This window comes from Eschrichtius robustus, chromosome 19 (genome assembly GCF_028021215.1).
Source record: "Eschrichtius robustus isolate mEscRob2 chromosome 19, mEscRob2.pri, whole genome shotgun sequence".
Lineage (NCBI taxonomy): Eukaryota > Metazoa > Chordata > Mammalia > Artiodactyla > Eschrichtiidae > Eschrichtius > Eschrichtius robustus.
This window is the reverse complement of record NC_090842.1, coordinates 60,835,993-60,851,537: the sequence shown is the minus strand read 5'-3', so window position 1 is coordinate 60,851,537 and position 15,545 is coordinate 60,835,993. Positions and strand designations below refer to the sequence as shown.

The 15,545-nt window shown below is 53.9% G+C and overlaps 1 protein-coding gene across 1 annotated transcript; it reads right to left on the bottom strand.

Annotated features, from left to right (window-relative positions):
- Window positions 1-365: 365 nt before the first annotated feature.
- On the bottom strand, window positions 366-9,597 carry CALM3 (calmodulin 3). The gene is made up of 6 exons (XM_068527744.1): window positions 9,434-9,597; window positions 4,703-4,733; window positions 2,857-3,000; window positions 2,608-2,714; window positions 2,190-2,325; window positions 366-2,058 (listed from the first exon to the last, which is right to left on the bottom strand). Exons 1-6 carry the CDS (start codon window positions 9,434-9,436, stop codon window positions 2,030-2,032), a joined length of 450 nt encoding a protein of 149 aa, XP_068383845.1. The 5' UTR covers window positions 9,437-9,597; the 3' UTR covers window positions 366-2,029.
- Window positions 9,598-15,545: the final 5,948 nt, after the last annotated feature.

Below are 15,545 nucleotides of genomic sequence, written 5' to 3'. Positions count from 1 at the left end.
CCCTCACCCCCCAAACTGGGACGTTCTTGTGACGCGATGGACCTGCCTCAGGCCTTCTCAGGCCTCATCTTGCAGTCACTCGCGTGACTGATACAGGCCCCCACTAAGGCGGGCTCGGTCTGTCTCGCACACGCGTGCAGGTCCCAAGATGTCCAATGGCGAGCACTCAGAGCTGACGGGCCGCGCTGCCAGCACAGAATCCTGCCCTCAGCCAGCGGGCAGTGTGGTTGGGATCTGAACTCTGGCTGTGCAGTGCTGAGGCCAAGTCTTTTGAGCGAGCATGGAGGACAGGCTCTTCCGGGGAAGGGCTTCAGGCCCGTGCAGACAGCAGGCCCAGAAACCAAGACAAGAGTAGAAGAGCAGAGTCAGGTAGTCACTGTATTTTATTGGAAAACATTGGTATATATTTTTCTTCACAGCTTGAACTGAACACAATATTGCCCGGTTTTAAAAAAAACAAACCACAACACTCTGAAAGCATCCACAGCCTCACGCTTACCTGCCCTTACCCTCAGCTCTCGGCTGGGTCTCCCACTATGCCCCATCCCTCCCCGTCCCTCCCCCCGAGGTTGGGTGCCCGAGGGTGGGGATAAGAAGAGATTCTCAAAGCTGGGCAGGTCCCAGGAAAAGCCATTTGATCAACCTGGGGCTGGGGAGGGGGAGTGGAGGGCAGATGAAATGAACAGGGAAAAAAAAAAACCACCCAGATGACCAAACTGCCCACATTGACTGAATGGTCCCAGAGGCGAAAATCAGAAGCAAGGTCGCGGATCATGCTCTCCGCCGGGAGTGTGAGGGCAGGCAGGTGGGCGAGGGGAGAGGCGGGCACAGGGACAGCACAAAGGTCGGGGAGCCAGCCAAGTCACCACAGGGGAGCGGGAGGGGCCGGCGGAGCAGGAAGCGGAGCTGCCCGCGGCCGCTGGTCCTCCAGGGCGGCTGGCCGACGGGACTGTTTTATTGCAGGCATGTTCTCTTCAGAGTGTGGTGGGGCACATCTTCCCTCTCTCCACCCCTCAGCTAGCCCAGCATGGTGTTGGACAAAATTAAAGCTTTAAGGGGCATAAAGAAAAAAAAAAAGGCTAACCAGCATATTACAAAGCGGCCATCCCCACGGCCATTCCGACGAGGGGACCTCGATGCGGGTGGGCAGGGGCGTCACGAGGGAGCGGCATGGGATGTTAGCACCAGGTATTTACAGGACAGCTTGAGATCGCGTCAGCAGCACGGGCTGGACGACGTGCAGGAGGGCCCGGGGAGCAGCCCCACTCAGCCCCACCTCAGGAAGCCAATCAGATGGTTTCAGAAGAGCAGCCAATGGGATCTGGGCCTTGTCCACTCTCTCCGGCCCCTTCTATGAGCCGGCCTCCTCAAGTGGTAAAAGAATGCCGGCTTCCAAGCCTCCCTCGCCCCTTGACCCCCTCCTGGGCCACACCCCGTCAACACCACAACTCTGGAACCTCCCCCCACCCTCAGTCCTTCTGGAATGCCTCTCTCGGCACCCCTGCCCCAACAGGCTGCTGGGATGGCACAGGGAAATCACAGGGCTGGTCGCATGCAACAGCAAAAGGCGTGCTCTCCTGCCCGGCCCTCCGGAGGGCCTCGGCCCCTCCCCAGCAGGTCCCGGGACAGGGCTGGCAGCCACCGGCACCCAAAATGTAAGAGGACATGTGAAAAGAAACAAACCGAGACGGACGAGAGCCACCCGGGCTGGAGAAGGAGGGCAGAGGCCCCCCCTAAGGGGACCTGGGGGGCTCATCTTATGAATGCATCAGGCCTTGGAAGATGTGAATGGGAGGGGGAAGGGCAAAAGGAAGAGATGGCAGGGGCGTGGGAGGAGACTCAGGAGGAAGAGAAGGAGCAATCATGCAGCTTGGGACAAATCTTTTGTTGCTTTATCAGATTCTCAGTCAATCGATTGCTGTTTGCTAGAACCGGGATACGCAGGGGAGTGTTGAAGAGAGTGCGCGCGCGGGAAGAGAGAGATCGAGAGAGATCGAGAGAACGGGCATCACCAGCTGCCCGGGGGCCTTCACTTTGCAGTCATCATCTGTACAAACTCTGTGGAGGGAAACAGACAGGGAGGAGGTCAGCCAGCGAGCGGGGCTCAGCCCCAAGCCGCGCCCCGCCCTAACCTGGGGGCTTGTTCCAGAAGCTCCTGCCGGCCCAGAGACGGGGCCGGGTCGGCTCACCTTCGTAATTGACCTGGCCGTCTCCGTCGATGTCAGCCTCTCTGATCATCTCATCCACTTCCTCGTCGGTCAGCTTCTCACCCAGGTTCGTCATGACGTGGCGCAGCTCTGCGGCGCTGATGTAGCCATTGCCATCCTGGGTGTCGGGGGACAGACAAAAGCTTTGAGCTCGAGGCACTCGCCTGGCTCTTCCCTGGGGGCAGCGGGAGAGAGGCCACAGTGCAGCAACTGTCGAGTCACCCACACTCAGCAGGGGCAGGGGGGCTTCCTGAGGTGGCAGAGCAAGTTGGCAGCGGGGCTGGCACTGGGACCCGGGCCTCCTGGAAGTGCTGACTCCAGTTACACAGGGCGTCCTGGGATGCCACCTGTTCCACTCTCTGCCGGAGTCCCAGAGCCACTCCGGGAAAGGCCTGCTCACCTTGTCAAAGACACGGAAGGCCTCTCGGATCTCCTCCTCGCTGTCTGTATCCTTCATCTTTCTGGCCATCATGGTCAGGAACTCCGGGAAGTCAATCGTCCCGTTCCCTGCAAGGTGGGGAAGGGAGCAGGGATGCTGTGGGCCTGGGCCCTGGGAGACGAGCCCGGCTCATCCATCACCGGAGGAAGGCTCCCCGCGGTCGTGAGGGTGACCGGGAGTGGGGCTGCCCACCCGCTCCACGGGGCTCACCATCCGCGTCCACCTCGTTGATCATGTCCTGCAGCTCGGCTTCAGTGGGGTTCTGTCCCAGGGATCTCATCACTGTGCCCAACTCCTTGGTGGTGATGGTGCCATCTCCATCCTTGTCAAAGAGGGAGAAGGCCTCCTTGAATTCTGGGAGAAGAAAGACAATGAGTCAGAGGCCGAGGACACAGGGAAGTCCTGACCTTGGGAGACAGGCCGAAAGAGGCCCACCTAAAGAAACCAGAACAAGACTTCAATTCCAGCGCAAGCCTCTCGCCTCTGTACTCAGGGCCGGACCCTTCCTTCTTTCAGTCAACACTTACTGAGCACCTGGCCTGTGCCAGGTAAAGCTGCCTGTTCTGTCAACCTAGCTCAGTGGGGACAGAGGGGAAAATGGGTGATAGTGGCCTTAGATCTTTCTACATTTCTCCTTGGTCCCTGGCTTCAGCCTCTCCCTCAAATGATGAAATGGACCAATGTCATGGAGGGGATGAGAGCCCAGGGAAGTCTCTATCTGAAGTATGCCAGCCAAGGTCAACTGGCTGGGAAAGGAAGGGAAGGAGAGGTGCAGGACGCCTTTGGTCGGCACGGCATCCCTCCTGACTGGTACCGCCAGCCCAGTTCCCTGGTTTCCAGAGGAGCCGAGCGCAGTGTATGGTGGAGTATGGGGGTGGCCGGCAGCAGAGCACGGCTGACGGACGACGCGTGGGGTAGGCGGGGGGAGGGAAGGAGAGGGGACGGCTGCCAAGCCAGGAGGATGAGGTGCTGGTGGCACTGAGTGGGCAGGCCACAGCTGGGGACGCATCAGGAGCGGGGAGAGAAGCACGCGGCTCCTGCCCTCCCACTGGGCCCACTTCGGCACCTGGTGCTCCCTACCCCCAAACCCTCAGAGAACAGATGCCTGGCAGCCTATTCCCGCAGGGCGTGGGCTGGGGTGAGGTGGTGGACAGTTTGCTAATGGGGACGGGGGGCGGGGGCGGGGGGGCACGGAAACCTGCTCAACACACAGTACTTCCTGCAGCTGTGACTTTCTGGGCTTTGGGGGACAGTGGGGCTACAAAAATGAATTAGATAGGATTCAAGGATTTCTTTTAGCTTACTGGGAGACATGTGATCATTCCTTTGTTCATTCATTTTAGTTATTTAGCCAACAGAAATTTACAGAGCACCTACTATGTTTTAGGTACCAAAGATACAGCAGGGACTGACACAAAGTCCCCAAATAAGGAACTTATCTAGTGACAGGAAATACAGCAGGTAAAGACATCATAAAATAATTTCAGATAGAGGGAAAGGCTGTGAAGGGCTGCTGATGGAGAGTAAAGGAAAGTTGTCTATTTGAGAGGGGAGTCAGGGAAGTCCTTTCCAAGGTGACATTTGAGCCGAGACCTGAATGATGAGAAGGAGCTGCCCGTCAGTGCAAACAGCTGGGGGAAGGCACTTCTGGCCCAGGAAAAAGCAAGTGCAAGCCCGTGCAAAGGCGAGTGCGGAGGTGGGAGTGTCGAGCCATCTCCTGGGCGGCTCCTCAAGTGGGCCAGGAGCTCTGCAGCCCCACAGTGAGGCAGGGAGCTCACCTTCTGAGCCTAAACGGCAGGAGTCGGGCTCACCCTGCAGCCACTGATTAAAAGACCCCGATGACCCACGGCCAGGAGAGGAACCAGCCCTGCCGTCTGGTGAGGGTCGGGCTCAGGACTGTGAGGTTTGGTGCTACTGGGGCAGTGGTGTGCTCTTATACACAGTAAGTTTATCTGTCAGACGCTCCTCCTGGCCCCTCCCGGCCGGAGTAAGATTTGGCTGGGGATGCAGAGGACTTCCCGCGGCAGGGGGAGGGGAGGGAGGGAGGCAAGCTCACCTGCGATCTGCTCCTCAGTCAGCTGGTCAGCCTGGAAAAGCAGGAAGGAGAAAGTTAGTCACAGGCTGGCACATCTACCTTGCTCAGCCCGGCCCCCTCTGGTGAGGCTGGTTCCACACGGCATCCACGTACCTGGGCAAGGGAGGTCATGCCAGAGCCAGGGCCTGGGATAAAGTCTGGTGGTTCGGGAAGCTGGGGACTAAGGTGGGCTGGAAACCCAGGCCAGCCTGACGCAGGGCCTGATTACACCGCCCAGACTCCAGGGTCTCCAATCCAACCCAGTGCTCTGGAGCCACGGTGGGCGGGAAGAAGTGCTGCCCCAGACCCAACCCAGCTGCACCAGCACAGCATGGGAGCCCCAGAGGCTGAGTGAAGGGAGCAGTTGCCCTAGAGGCCTAATCAAGCAGCTCTAGAAGGCTCCAAACCAAAACAGGCCAGTCCTTGGGTAGGGCAGAGGGAAGATGTCTGGGGCTCTTTGCTAGTTTCTATGTCACCGATTTGGAGGCACTAGGTCCGAGCACAGTGGACCCAACTGGCAACAATTCTCCTAACTGGTGGCTCTGAGGCGCTCCAAGTGCCTAACATTCGAATCCTGCTCAGACGGGGGGCAGCCCCCCACTCTCTTGGGCACGGGGCACCATTCCGCTGTTTCTTTTGGGCAGGAAGGGTGAGTGTCGGGGAGGGGACTGCAGCAGGCAGTGGTGGCAGAGGCTGGCGGACTAAAGTCAGCTTCCCGCGCTGCGCTGCAGGTTTTTTTTTTTTTTTTTAATTTATTTATTTATTTATTTATTTATATTTATTTTTGGCTGCGTTGGGTCTTTGCTGCTGCACGCGGGCTTTCCCTAGTTTCAGCGAGTGGGGGCTACTCTTGGTTGCAGTGCGCGGGCTTCTCACTGCAGTGGCTTCTCTTGTTGTGGAGCACGGGCTCTAGGCGCGCGGGCTTCAGTAGTTGTGGCACATGGGCTCAGTAGTTGTGGCTCGCGGGCTCTAGAGCGCAGGCTCAGTAGTTGTGGCGCACGGGCTTAGTTGCTCCGCGGCATGTGGGATCTTCCCGGACCAGGGCTCGAACCCGTGTCCCCTGCATTGGCAGGCGGATTCTTAACCACTGAGCCACCAGGGAAGCCCTGCGCTGCAGTTTTTAACCCTCTCTGGCCCTGGCCACTCCGGTCGGTCTGTGGCAGGCAGCCCTTACTGCATGTGGGGATTGGGGGTGGGGCAGAGGAGAAGCAAAGGCTAGCTTGTCCCGCACTGGTGTGCTGGGAACTAGCCAGGCATAGGGATCCTCTGGGGGAGCAGCCACGAGGGGGTCAAAATCCCAACATTTAACATCAAAAAAAGGAATTTTCCTTGTTTTTTGCGAATGCTGCCAAGAAGGCACCGCTCTCCCCAGACCACCGTCCCCTTCATTTCCTTTCACAATTAGGGGAAAGGGGCTCCACGTCTACAGCAGGCTTCTAGCGTTGGCTCTGAGAGCCCCCTAACCAATGCATGCCATTGTGTGTATTTGCATTAATCTCCATAAAGGTTCCAGAGCTAGCAACAACCCCCCAACCCTGTCCCAAATATGAAGACCGATCACATTAGAACAGATCTCAAACGTCCTTTTTCTTTCTTTTTTCTTTCTTTTTTTTTAAATCTAAGGGAGGAGAAACTTAGGCCAAGCCCCAAATAGTCAGAATGGGAGGGGAAATCAAAGTGATGCTGACAGAGGGGAGATGGCTAAGGGAGGGGGAAGCAGGAAGGTAGAGAAGGAAAAACACCACACATGCACATTCTGGAAAAGTCCAAAGTCTAAAGGGAAGGTTAGGAGGCCAAATGGAGCTACTTCTGCATCGCTTTCAAAAAAGACCCAGGGCTGCCGGGCTCCTGAATGCCAGCCTGGCAGCCCCAGGCCCACAAGCCCCTTGCTCCTCCGCTTCCCCTGGCTTCTACGGGTAAAGAAGCCCGAGCCGATCCCCTAGGTCCTGACACCCGAGGAAGCTGCTGGGGGAAAGTGAGAACAGAGGATGGGCTTCTGGTTACCAAGGCCAGGTGATGCCAGGGGAGGGGAAGAGGCAGAGGGGAGAGCAGCGTCTGGGGAGCAGGGCCGCCGTTCCCTCTGCTTTCATCCTCTTCCCCTGGCCTGGATGGAAAAGGCTAGTGCAATCGGGGACCTCCGCGCCCCTACCACACCCCCTTCGGGCAGCACTGGCAGGGGCTGGGGGCAAGGCGGTTGGCACAGGCTGCAGGATGGCCCAGAGTGGCTCTGAAGGCCGGTGTCTGCCGCTCCCCACCGCCAAGCTGCAAGGCGCAGAGAGGCACGGCCACACTCTTACAGGGTCGCTGCAAATAGGCGTGGCTCTGACTGTAGGGCCCAACGCACACTCTCTCCCTCCCTGTTAGGAGACCCTCTCCCCTGCCTGGGGAAGGAAAGGTCCCAGCTCCGAGCTAGAGATCTCAACGCATGGCTGCTGCCCAGGAAACTGATCACCGCTGGGGAGTCCTTCTCAGGGCTTCTTCCCTTTCCAGAGCTGAAGATTTTCAGCTTTCACCAACAACTGTCTCCAAAATAACCCAGTTGGTCTCCTGCTTCCACGTCCCTCATCTTAGGCTCCAGCAAGGAGCTGGACAGGAAAAAAAAAATAATCCTGGGGTGGGGGAGGGAAGAGGGTATTATTTCTCTGCCTTGCCCCAGCCGCCAGCCAGTGCCAGAGAGCAGTGTTAGATGAGATCAGAAACCAAGGCCAGGGCCCCTCACCCGGGCCAAGGAGGAGCCACAGAGTTCAGGCCAAAGTCCAAGGCCAGTTAGCAGTGACCTGTCCCACCCATCCATACCTTGCCGATTACAAATGGAAAGAGAAACTAGTAGGGCCAAAGCTCGGGTCCTATTTGGGAGGCGGGGGGCCTCCTGGCACCTGCCAGTGATTCGACGCCCGTTTAGCAAGGTTCTGCTGGGGGGAAATGGGGTAGAGGCGAGAGGAGCCATCAGGCCTGTGTCAGCAAGTATGAGATCTGATACACAGCAGCGGCGGCCTGTTCTCCCCAGCCTTGCCAGGGAGATGGCCGCACACGGTTCCGAGGCTGAGCCTGGGGGGCTAGGGGTGTTGTGGGTAGCAGGGACCGGGAAAGAACTAGCCTGCTGGTTTTCTCTCAAAACCCCAGCTGTGTGAATTAACAGAAGCACTCAGTGAGGGCCCCGAACAGAATAAGCGGCCCTCGGGCTGATGAAGGGGTCCTCCTGGAGGTCTTCTCTAGTCAAGCTCTGCAGTCCCCACCCCGAGGCCACAGGAACAGGCGTCCGATTGTCACCGACGCCACACTGCACTGCACTGTCATTTGGCACAAGTGAGGAGATGCAGAGCGGTGCGTGGAGCTGGAGACCATGAGAAAACCAGCATTCCTGTTTGGAAAGAGCAGCTCTCTTGGTCTGAAAGGGACAGTGACCGGGTGAGGTTGAAGGCTGAAAAAGCTGGCTCGTTTGATGCATCCCAAACTTTCACCTCCCACCCCCATTTCCTACGGCTTCAGTGCGCCATAGGGGCCCGAGCAACTCCGCCCACCTGCTCCCACTGCCCCATACCTTCTGCCCAGCTCCATTCTTTCTGGGAAGGGGACCCGAGAGCCACTCCCTCCGGCCTCTGCAACCCACTCCCCATCCAGACTGAACAGTCTTTGTCCCAGCTTTGCCCTGGAAACTTCCAGGGAGCTACCCACATCCACCTCCAACCCGAGGTCCACCTCAGCTGCCATTCATTTTCTCCAACACGTCCCCAGATCTCCTTCCACCTCACCTCCCACCACCCAAGCCAAAGTCCTCTCCCACCCCTCACCTCAGAAAGCCACCTCCTCATGGACCCAAACGCAACACTCCGCACTTCCAAACCCAACCTCCCTTCCTGGTTCAACAGCCTTAACCCACCAGGAACCGCAGAACCTTCTCTGGCTGCCCCCCCACATCAACCACGAGGCCCCCTGTCCCCCCAGCACTGGCAAGCTCGCCATCCCCTTTTAACCACTTCCCCGACCCCAGTCGTCTTCAGTCCCTGCAGGTTTCCGGAGCACCTCCTAACCTCGGCTGCCACCCACCCCAGGCTCTTCTTCCCCAAGCTTGCACCTCACCCTCCTCCTCCTTCCTCTGCACTGTCGGTCTTTGGAGAACCCCCTTCCCTCCCCTCAAGGGTCTGATCTGTAGAAGGGACCCCCCCCGCCCCCCCCGGAGCACTCCCCCCGTCCAGGCCCAGCTACCCACGGCCCCCTCTCGGGGAGCTCCCCAGCAGCCCGGCTTCCCTCCGATCCCCCTTCCCTGCATCCTCTCAGGAACCAAAGCCTTTACCAGGGCACACATCACCCCCTTCCCTAGCCAATGTTTCTTACCTCGCCCCCCTGGAATCCAAACACCTCACCTTAGCGACCAAACGCCCCATCCTGGGTCCAAGAGCCCTTCCCCTCTGAAGGTCCAGAGGCTCCATCCTGGGTTCAAATACCCCCTTGGAGGGCTCAGGTGCCCGTTCTGGGGGCTAGAGAACCCATCTGGTGCTAAAAGTCGCTTTAGGAAGCCCCTAACCCCCTTTTGGGATCCAAACGTCCCGCTCTGGGTTCGAATGCCCTCGATAGGGGGGCAGAGAGGGGTCCAGAGGCGCTCTCCGGGGCCCAAACGCCCCCCATTCTGGGTCCACTCGCGCTCTCGGGGGTCCTGCCCCGCCGTGCCCGCCTCAGAGCCCCCAGCCTCGGCGGCCCTACAGCCTCACTCACCATGGCGAGGCCCGGGGTGTCCGGAGCGCGGGGATCAAGGTTCCTCCGGCGGCGGCAGCAGCTGCAGCAGCTTGAGCTCCGCCGCGCGTCCGCGCCTCTACACTCACTGCCCGCAGCGCGCGCCGCCGCCGCCGCCGCCGCCGCCGCCGCCCGCCCCAACGGTCCCTCAACGGCCGCCGCGCGCGCCCCGCCTCACCCGGCCCGGCCCCGCCCCGTCCCGTCCCGCCCCGCCCGGTCCGCGCGCCGCCGCACTGCGGCTCTCACGGATCCCTCCGCTCCTCTCCCCGCACTGCCGGGCCCGCGGATCTCTCGCTCCCACCCCGTTCGGGGCTGGGTTTGTGGCCGGCCGCGCGCGCGCGCGCACCCGCCGCGGGACTACTTTCCGTCGCCGCGCGCCCCGCCCCCTGGGCCCACTCTACTTTTCTCCTCGGCGGAGGGGCACTTCTCGGCGGCGCGTGACGCGTTCCTGTGTGAGCCGCGCCGCTATTGGGCCCGGGCGACGGCGGAAATGAGAGCGCGGTGCCGATTGGTCCGGCCTTCCCTGCAATGCGTCAAACTGGGGCGAGCCACTGCGTGGTGGTGGTGGGCAGCCTGAAATGTGTGGCTGTGTGAGCTGTGAGGCGTAATGAGGCGAAGGGGAAAATTGTGTGACTGTTAGAGAAGCAAATACATCATCTTCGCGGTCAGGGAGTGGTAAAGGGGTGGCGGAAGATGCAGAAGCACTTTCTCGGCTCTCCCCTCTAACGGATGGAAGATGGTGCAATCCAAAATGCTGGCCTGGAAGCCCCGCCCCCAACTGGGCCCTAAGATGTGGCGGGGTCTTCAAGGTTCCTTTCTTCCCCTAAAGGTACTGCCCGTTGGGACAGGTGCGTGCACCCTGAGACACCTTTTACAGGTGTCCGGAACCCCTATCCCCGCTTCACTCCTGATTGGCTCAGGGTCTGTGAAAGTGGGGCCGTCGCAGGACAGCCTCTGGGAACAGGGCGTTAATTCAGTCATGCATTAAAAAAGACTGAATTGGGTGCCTCGTGTAATGTAGGGACCCGTGATTGGCTGGGCTGGGGAGACCAAACTTCCCAACCATTGTCCTGTTGTCTTGCAGACCACTTGACTCTTGCACTGCTTGTTCTAAGGTTCCAGCCATAAGAGGAAAAAGAGTGCGAAGGTTAGCTGAGACTGTTTACTGGAGCTCAGAAACGCTCCCCTTCTCTTGTTTAGGATGGGAGCTGCTATTCGATTACATGTCCCGTACCCGTCTCGGTGATTGGCTGAGGAATGGCGAGTGAGCCATAATTATCATTATGTCCCACCTGGAACAGGATGTAGGCTAATGAGAGTCTTTCCCTGGGTTTTTGGATCTAGAGTTTGGGGACAGGAAGCCTTTTCCTTTTGCATGGTGAGGCTGTGAAGAAATAGGCTGGCACTGTCTGTGGCCATTTTCCCACCCTGGAGGGGAGAATTAAAGTGATACCAGGGAGAAGCAAAGAAGAGATGGAGTGAGAGAGTCCTGTTGCCATTCACTTCCCTGGTTCCAGTACTCTTGAGGCCAGCTGCACAACCATCATGCCAGGATTTTGAATTATATGAGCTATTAAAATTTCTCATTTATCCCAAACTGGTTTGAGTTGAATTTCTGTCACTTGCATCCAAAGATTTTCGGATGGATGTGAGCTGGGCTAAACCCTGTGTTGGTCATCAGCATTGGCCCTGAAACAGAGAAGGCCAAGGACCCAGTCAACATTTGCTGAACAAATAAGCAAAATGAAGTCAGGCTCATGCTCTCTCCCCCTTTCTCTCTCCTCCCTGTCTCTGAGTCTTGATTTCTGCCAGGCAGACCTTAACTTCTGAATTACTTAGGCCTATGAAATAATACTACTATTAACATGTTTGAGCACTTACTCTGTTCCATGCACCATTCCACTCGCTTTGCATCCATTAGTTTATTTAGTTCCTACAATATCCCTATGGGTTTGTTACTTCCATTTTCCACCTGATGAAACTGCTTTATTGCCACTGGAATTAGATGAGACAAGAGAGGTATGAAAGCTTGACCAAAAACAGAGAAGTGAAGTAGCTTGCCCATGGTCACACAGTAGGAGGTAGAGTCAGGATTTGATCCCCAGCAGTTTGCCTGAAAACCCCACACTCTTAAACACCATTACACTACCAGTGGGAGAGATCATATTTGTCTTCTATATCCATTTTCCCTGTCTTCCAGCATAATAGAAGTTTAGCTGGGCACATTGCCATCCTGAATAAAAACTACATTTCCCAACCTTCCTTGCAGTTATGAGTGGTCATTTGATTGAATTCTGGCCAAAAAGGATAGTGATATATGAAACTTCTGGGTATACCGTTAAAGGGGAGGACATGCCCTCCTTCTCCTCTTGCCTGCTAGTAGAGCAGCCCTTGTAGGCATTAGATGAGAGACCAATGGTGACCATACTCACCTGGGATCTTGATGATTGCCTGGAGCAGAGCCCACCCTTCCATCCCCAGTGCCAAACTTTTATTCAAGAGAGAAATAAATTTCTGTATTGCTTAAGCCACTGTTATTTTGGATCACTTTGTTATAACAGCCAAACATATACATGTCTCCTTTTTGGTTACTGCCCTTGCTTTGGTGGAAGCTCTTATGCCTACATTAGTGAGGGGTCATGTGGTTCAGGCGTAAACCAATCAGCATGTCCTACTTCCATACCTCTGAGTGGTTCAGAGCTAATATAGTATGACTCTTTATTTTTTTCCAGGCGTGGCATAATTTACATTCAATAAAATGCCACAGATCTTAAAGTGTTCAGTTCAATGAGTTTTGATCATTGTCTAAGCCATGTAACCACCACCCAAGACAAGCTGTAGAACATTTCCATCATCCCAGAAGTTAGCTCCCTTGTGGCTCTTCCCAGTCAATTCCTGTCCCCCTCAAGCAACCATTGTTCTGGCTTCTGTCATTATAGATTAATTTTGCCTGTTCTAGAGTTTTGTAGAAATGGAATCATGTAGCATGCATTTTTCTGGTCTTGGCTTCCTTTGCTCAATGTAATATTTTTGAGCAAAAGTTGCATGGGAAAAAAAAAAGTTGCATGGAGCATACTTACACTAAAATGTGTTTTTTGTTGTTGGTCTGGAATTTCAAGTTCAACTGGAGTCCTATTGCTAACTCTGATGATCCTAACCTCAAAGCACCTTCTTTCCATGGTTGGGAAATGACCTTAGTGACCTTACAGGGGACCACCTGAACTTCCAGGCCTCAGGTTGTCCTATGCTACAGCCAGGCAAGAATCTTGATAGTGGCTTCAAATCTTCTGAGCTTTAGGAATGATCAATAAACTAAGGCTCAACCCCATTATCATCAACATCCCAGTTCACATCCATCAGCTGGACAAACACCAAGTCCAATAGCACTATCTGTTGCTGGATCCACGCCACGATCTGGTGACCCTGTTATTTCTCTGACCTCACCTCCCTACACTCTTCTCTCACTCTCTTGGTTCCAGCCACACTGGCCTCTTTGCTGTTCTTTGAACACATTTGGCTGACTCCTGCCTCAGAGCCTTTGTATTATTTCCTCTTCTTCAAATGCTCTCCCCATGATAGTTATGTGGTTTGTCTCCTCCTTTGCTTTGTTCAAATGACACGTCCTCAATGATGGCCTACCTTGACCATCCCATTTAAAATTGTAAACCAACACTCCCAATTGCCTTTACCTGGCCTTATTTTTTTCATAGGTGGGACCACTTTCTCAAATATGATATACTTTTCTTATTTATTCTATTTAGAGTTTGATTCTCCCACTGAAATGTAAGTTCCATGAGGTCTGATCTTTCCATTTTGTTCACTGTTGTATCTGCAGTGCCAAAAGCAGAGCCAGGAATATAATAGGTGCTCAATAAATATTTTTTAAAAATAACTAGATAAATATGGGTAGATGGAAATTCTCCTACAGTGCTGGTGGGAGAATATATTGATACAAAGACTCTAGTGAGTGTCCCATTTAGGGTAGGCTAGGTTATAGTACAGTAACAGCTGCAAAAATCTCAGTTAACACAGTTAAAATTTCTTTCTCACTCACATAAAATCCACCAAGGGTCTTGGCCTCTCTGCAGGACAGATGTCCTCCATGTGGTGACTTGGTGTCCCAGGCTCTTTTATCTCTCCTGAAGGTCTCTGTGTTGCCACAGCAGGGGAAGAGAGATTGGAGAATGTCCCAGGGAGTTTTCATTGTCTTAGTAGAAGTGACATCTGTCACTTCAGCTCACATTTCATTGTCCAGAACCAGCCACATGGTCCCATGTCACTGCTAAGGGATGGAGAAGTGTATTTTCTCCTGTGCCCCAGAAGAGGAAACAGGAAACAGAATTTGGTGACCATACCATGGTCTTGGTCATGGAGAGACATTTGACCATATCTGTTAAGTTGAACATGTACCTTTGCTAAAATCTAGCAGTTCTACTCTTAACTATATCCTTGATAAGTGGCTTTCAAATTATTTTGAATGAGCTTCACAGCAAGAACCACATTTTACATCATAACCCAGCCATATTTCATATATATATATTTTTTTCAGAAACTATATATTTAGTCTGAAACAAAAATTTCAGAAGCAGAACTTAGTCTTACTATAGGCAAGGCACTCTGATATTTTCTTTCCTATTCCATTTCATGTTTCAGAAATGATGCTCATTGTGACCTACTGATTCCACCAGCCTCATCGTGTGTGTGTGTGTGTGTGCGTGCATGCGTGTGTGTGTGTGTGTGTTTTAGCACTTCCTTACTTTCTGGCTACTACTTTATATGATGTTCCAGACTCATCTTATATATTTCTTGCTCCAGTCCTACAATCAGCCATTTCTCTAAGGAGCCCTGGCTCCTTTTATTGGAGAATGAGGTTAGAAACTAAGATCTGGGCTCTGAGTGTCCTTGTTGCTATTGATGATTGCTTTTCTTAACTCTACCTCTTTGCATTTTTATAGTGATTGCTCCAAGTATCCTTATATTGGTCACCTATCTGTGATTTTTTACCTCATTAAGTTTTCTTTTAAAAAATTATCTTATGTAATAGTCTGGAGGCGGGGTCAGATCAGGACTGGTTCAGTGGCTCAATGATGCAACCAAGGACTCAGACTTTTTTTCTCCTTCTGCTCTGGTATCTTCAATATTTTCTGTCTTTAAGCTCATTGCTTTATGGTGGCAAGATGGCTGCCACAGCTCCAGACGTTACTTCCCAAGCCAGTAACAGAAATCAGGATGGAATGGAATAAGTTTCTTTTATTTTCCTTTATCAGAGAGAATAAACCTTTTCTCAAAACCCCTTCAAATTCTATTGGCACAAAATGAGTCACATGATCACTCCTAAATCAATCACTAGCAAACAGGAACAAGGTTTAGACCAAACGAGGTTCACCTTTTGGGGCAAGGCACACTTTCCTTGAGCACATTGTTACCTGGTACCTGGACAAAACTGGGGTCGGGTTAGCAAGAAGGGTGTGTGGTGGGAAAAAGTTCCACCACATAAAAATGTCTTGGATTTTTCTTGGGAAATTCCTGGAAAAAAATAGGAAAGTTAAGTTGTCTATGACATGGGGAAACATTCTTAATCCCCTTCTTTACTCATTTCTATTTTGTCTCCAAACCTTTTCTCCCAAAGCAGTTTCCTCAAACTCACTTTCTTCCTCCAAAAATCATCTCCTGCAGCTGATTCAGCCCCAGTATTACTACATGAGGTCATCCAGGGCTGGTGGGTTGGCCCTGCCATCATCCACATGTGGCTTCCACGAACGTACCTAAGGAGCTGCTACAGTTGCTGCCACTTCCCAATTAGCAGGAAGGTAAAAAACAGGCAAAGAAGGGCATTTCGTGTTGTCACTGAGAAGATGCAGTAGTTAGGGTAAGTAATCTGAGATGCTGTAACAAATAAGCTCCCAAGTCTCAGTGGCTTAACACAATAAAACTGTATATATCTCACTCACACAATGTCTAATGTGGGAGTTCCTTTTAGGCAGATGGTCTTCAGAGACCCAGTTCCTTTTCTTTTATGGTTCTGTTATCCACGGCATACTCAAAATTCTCTTCTGGATCCTCTGTCCAGCCAGAATTTGGGGAAAGAGAGAAC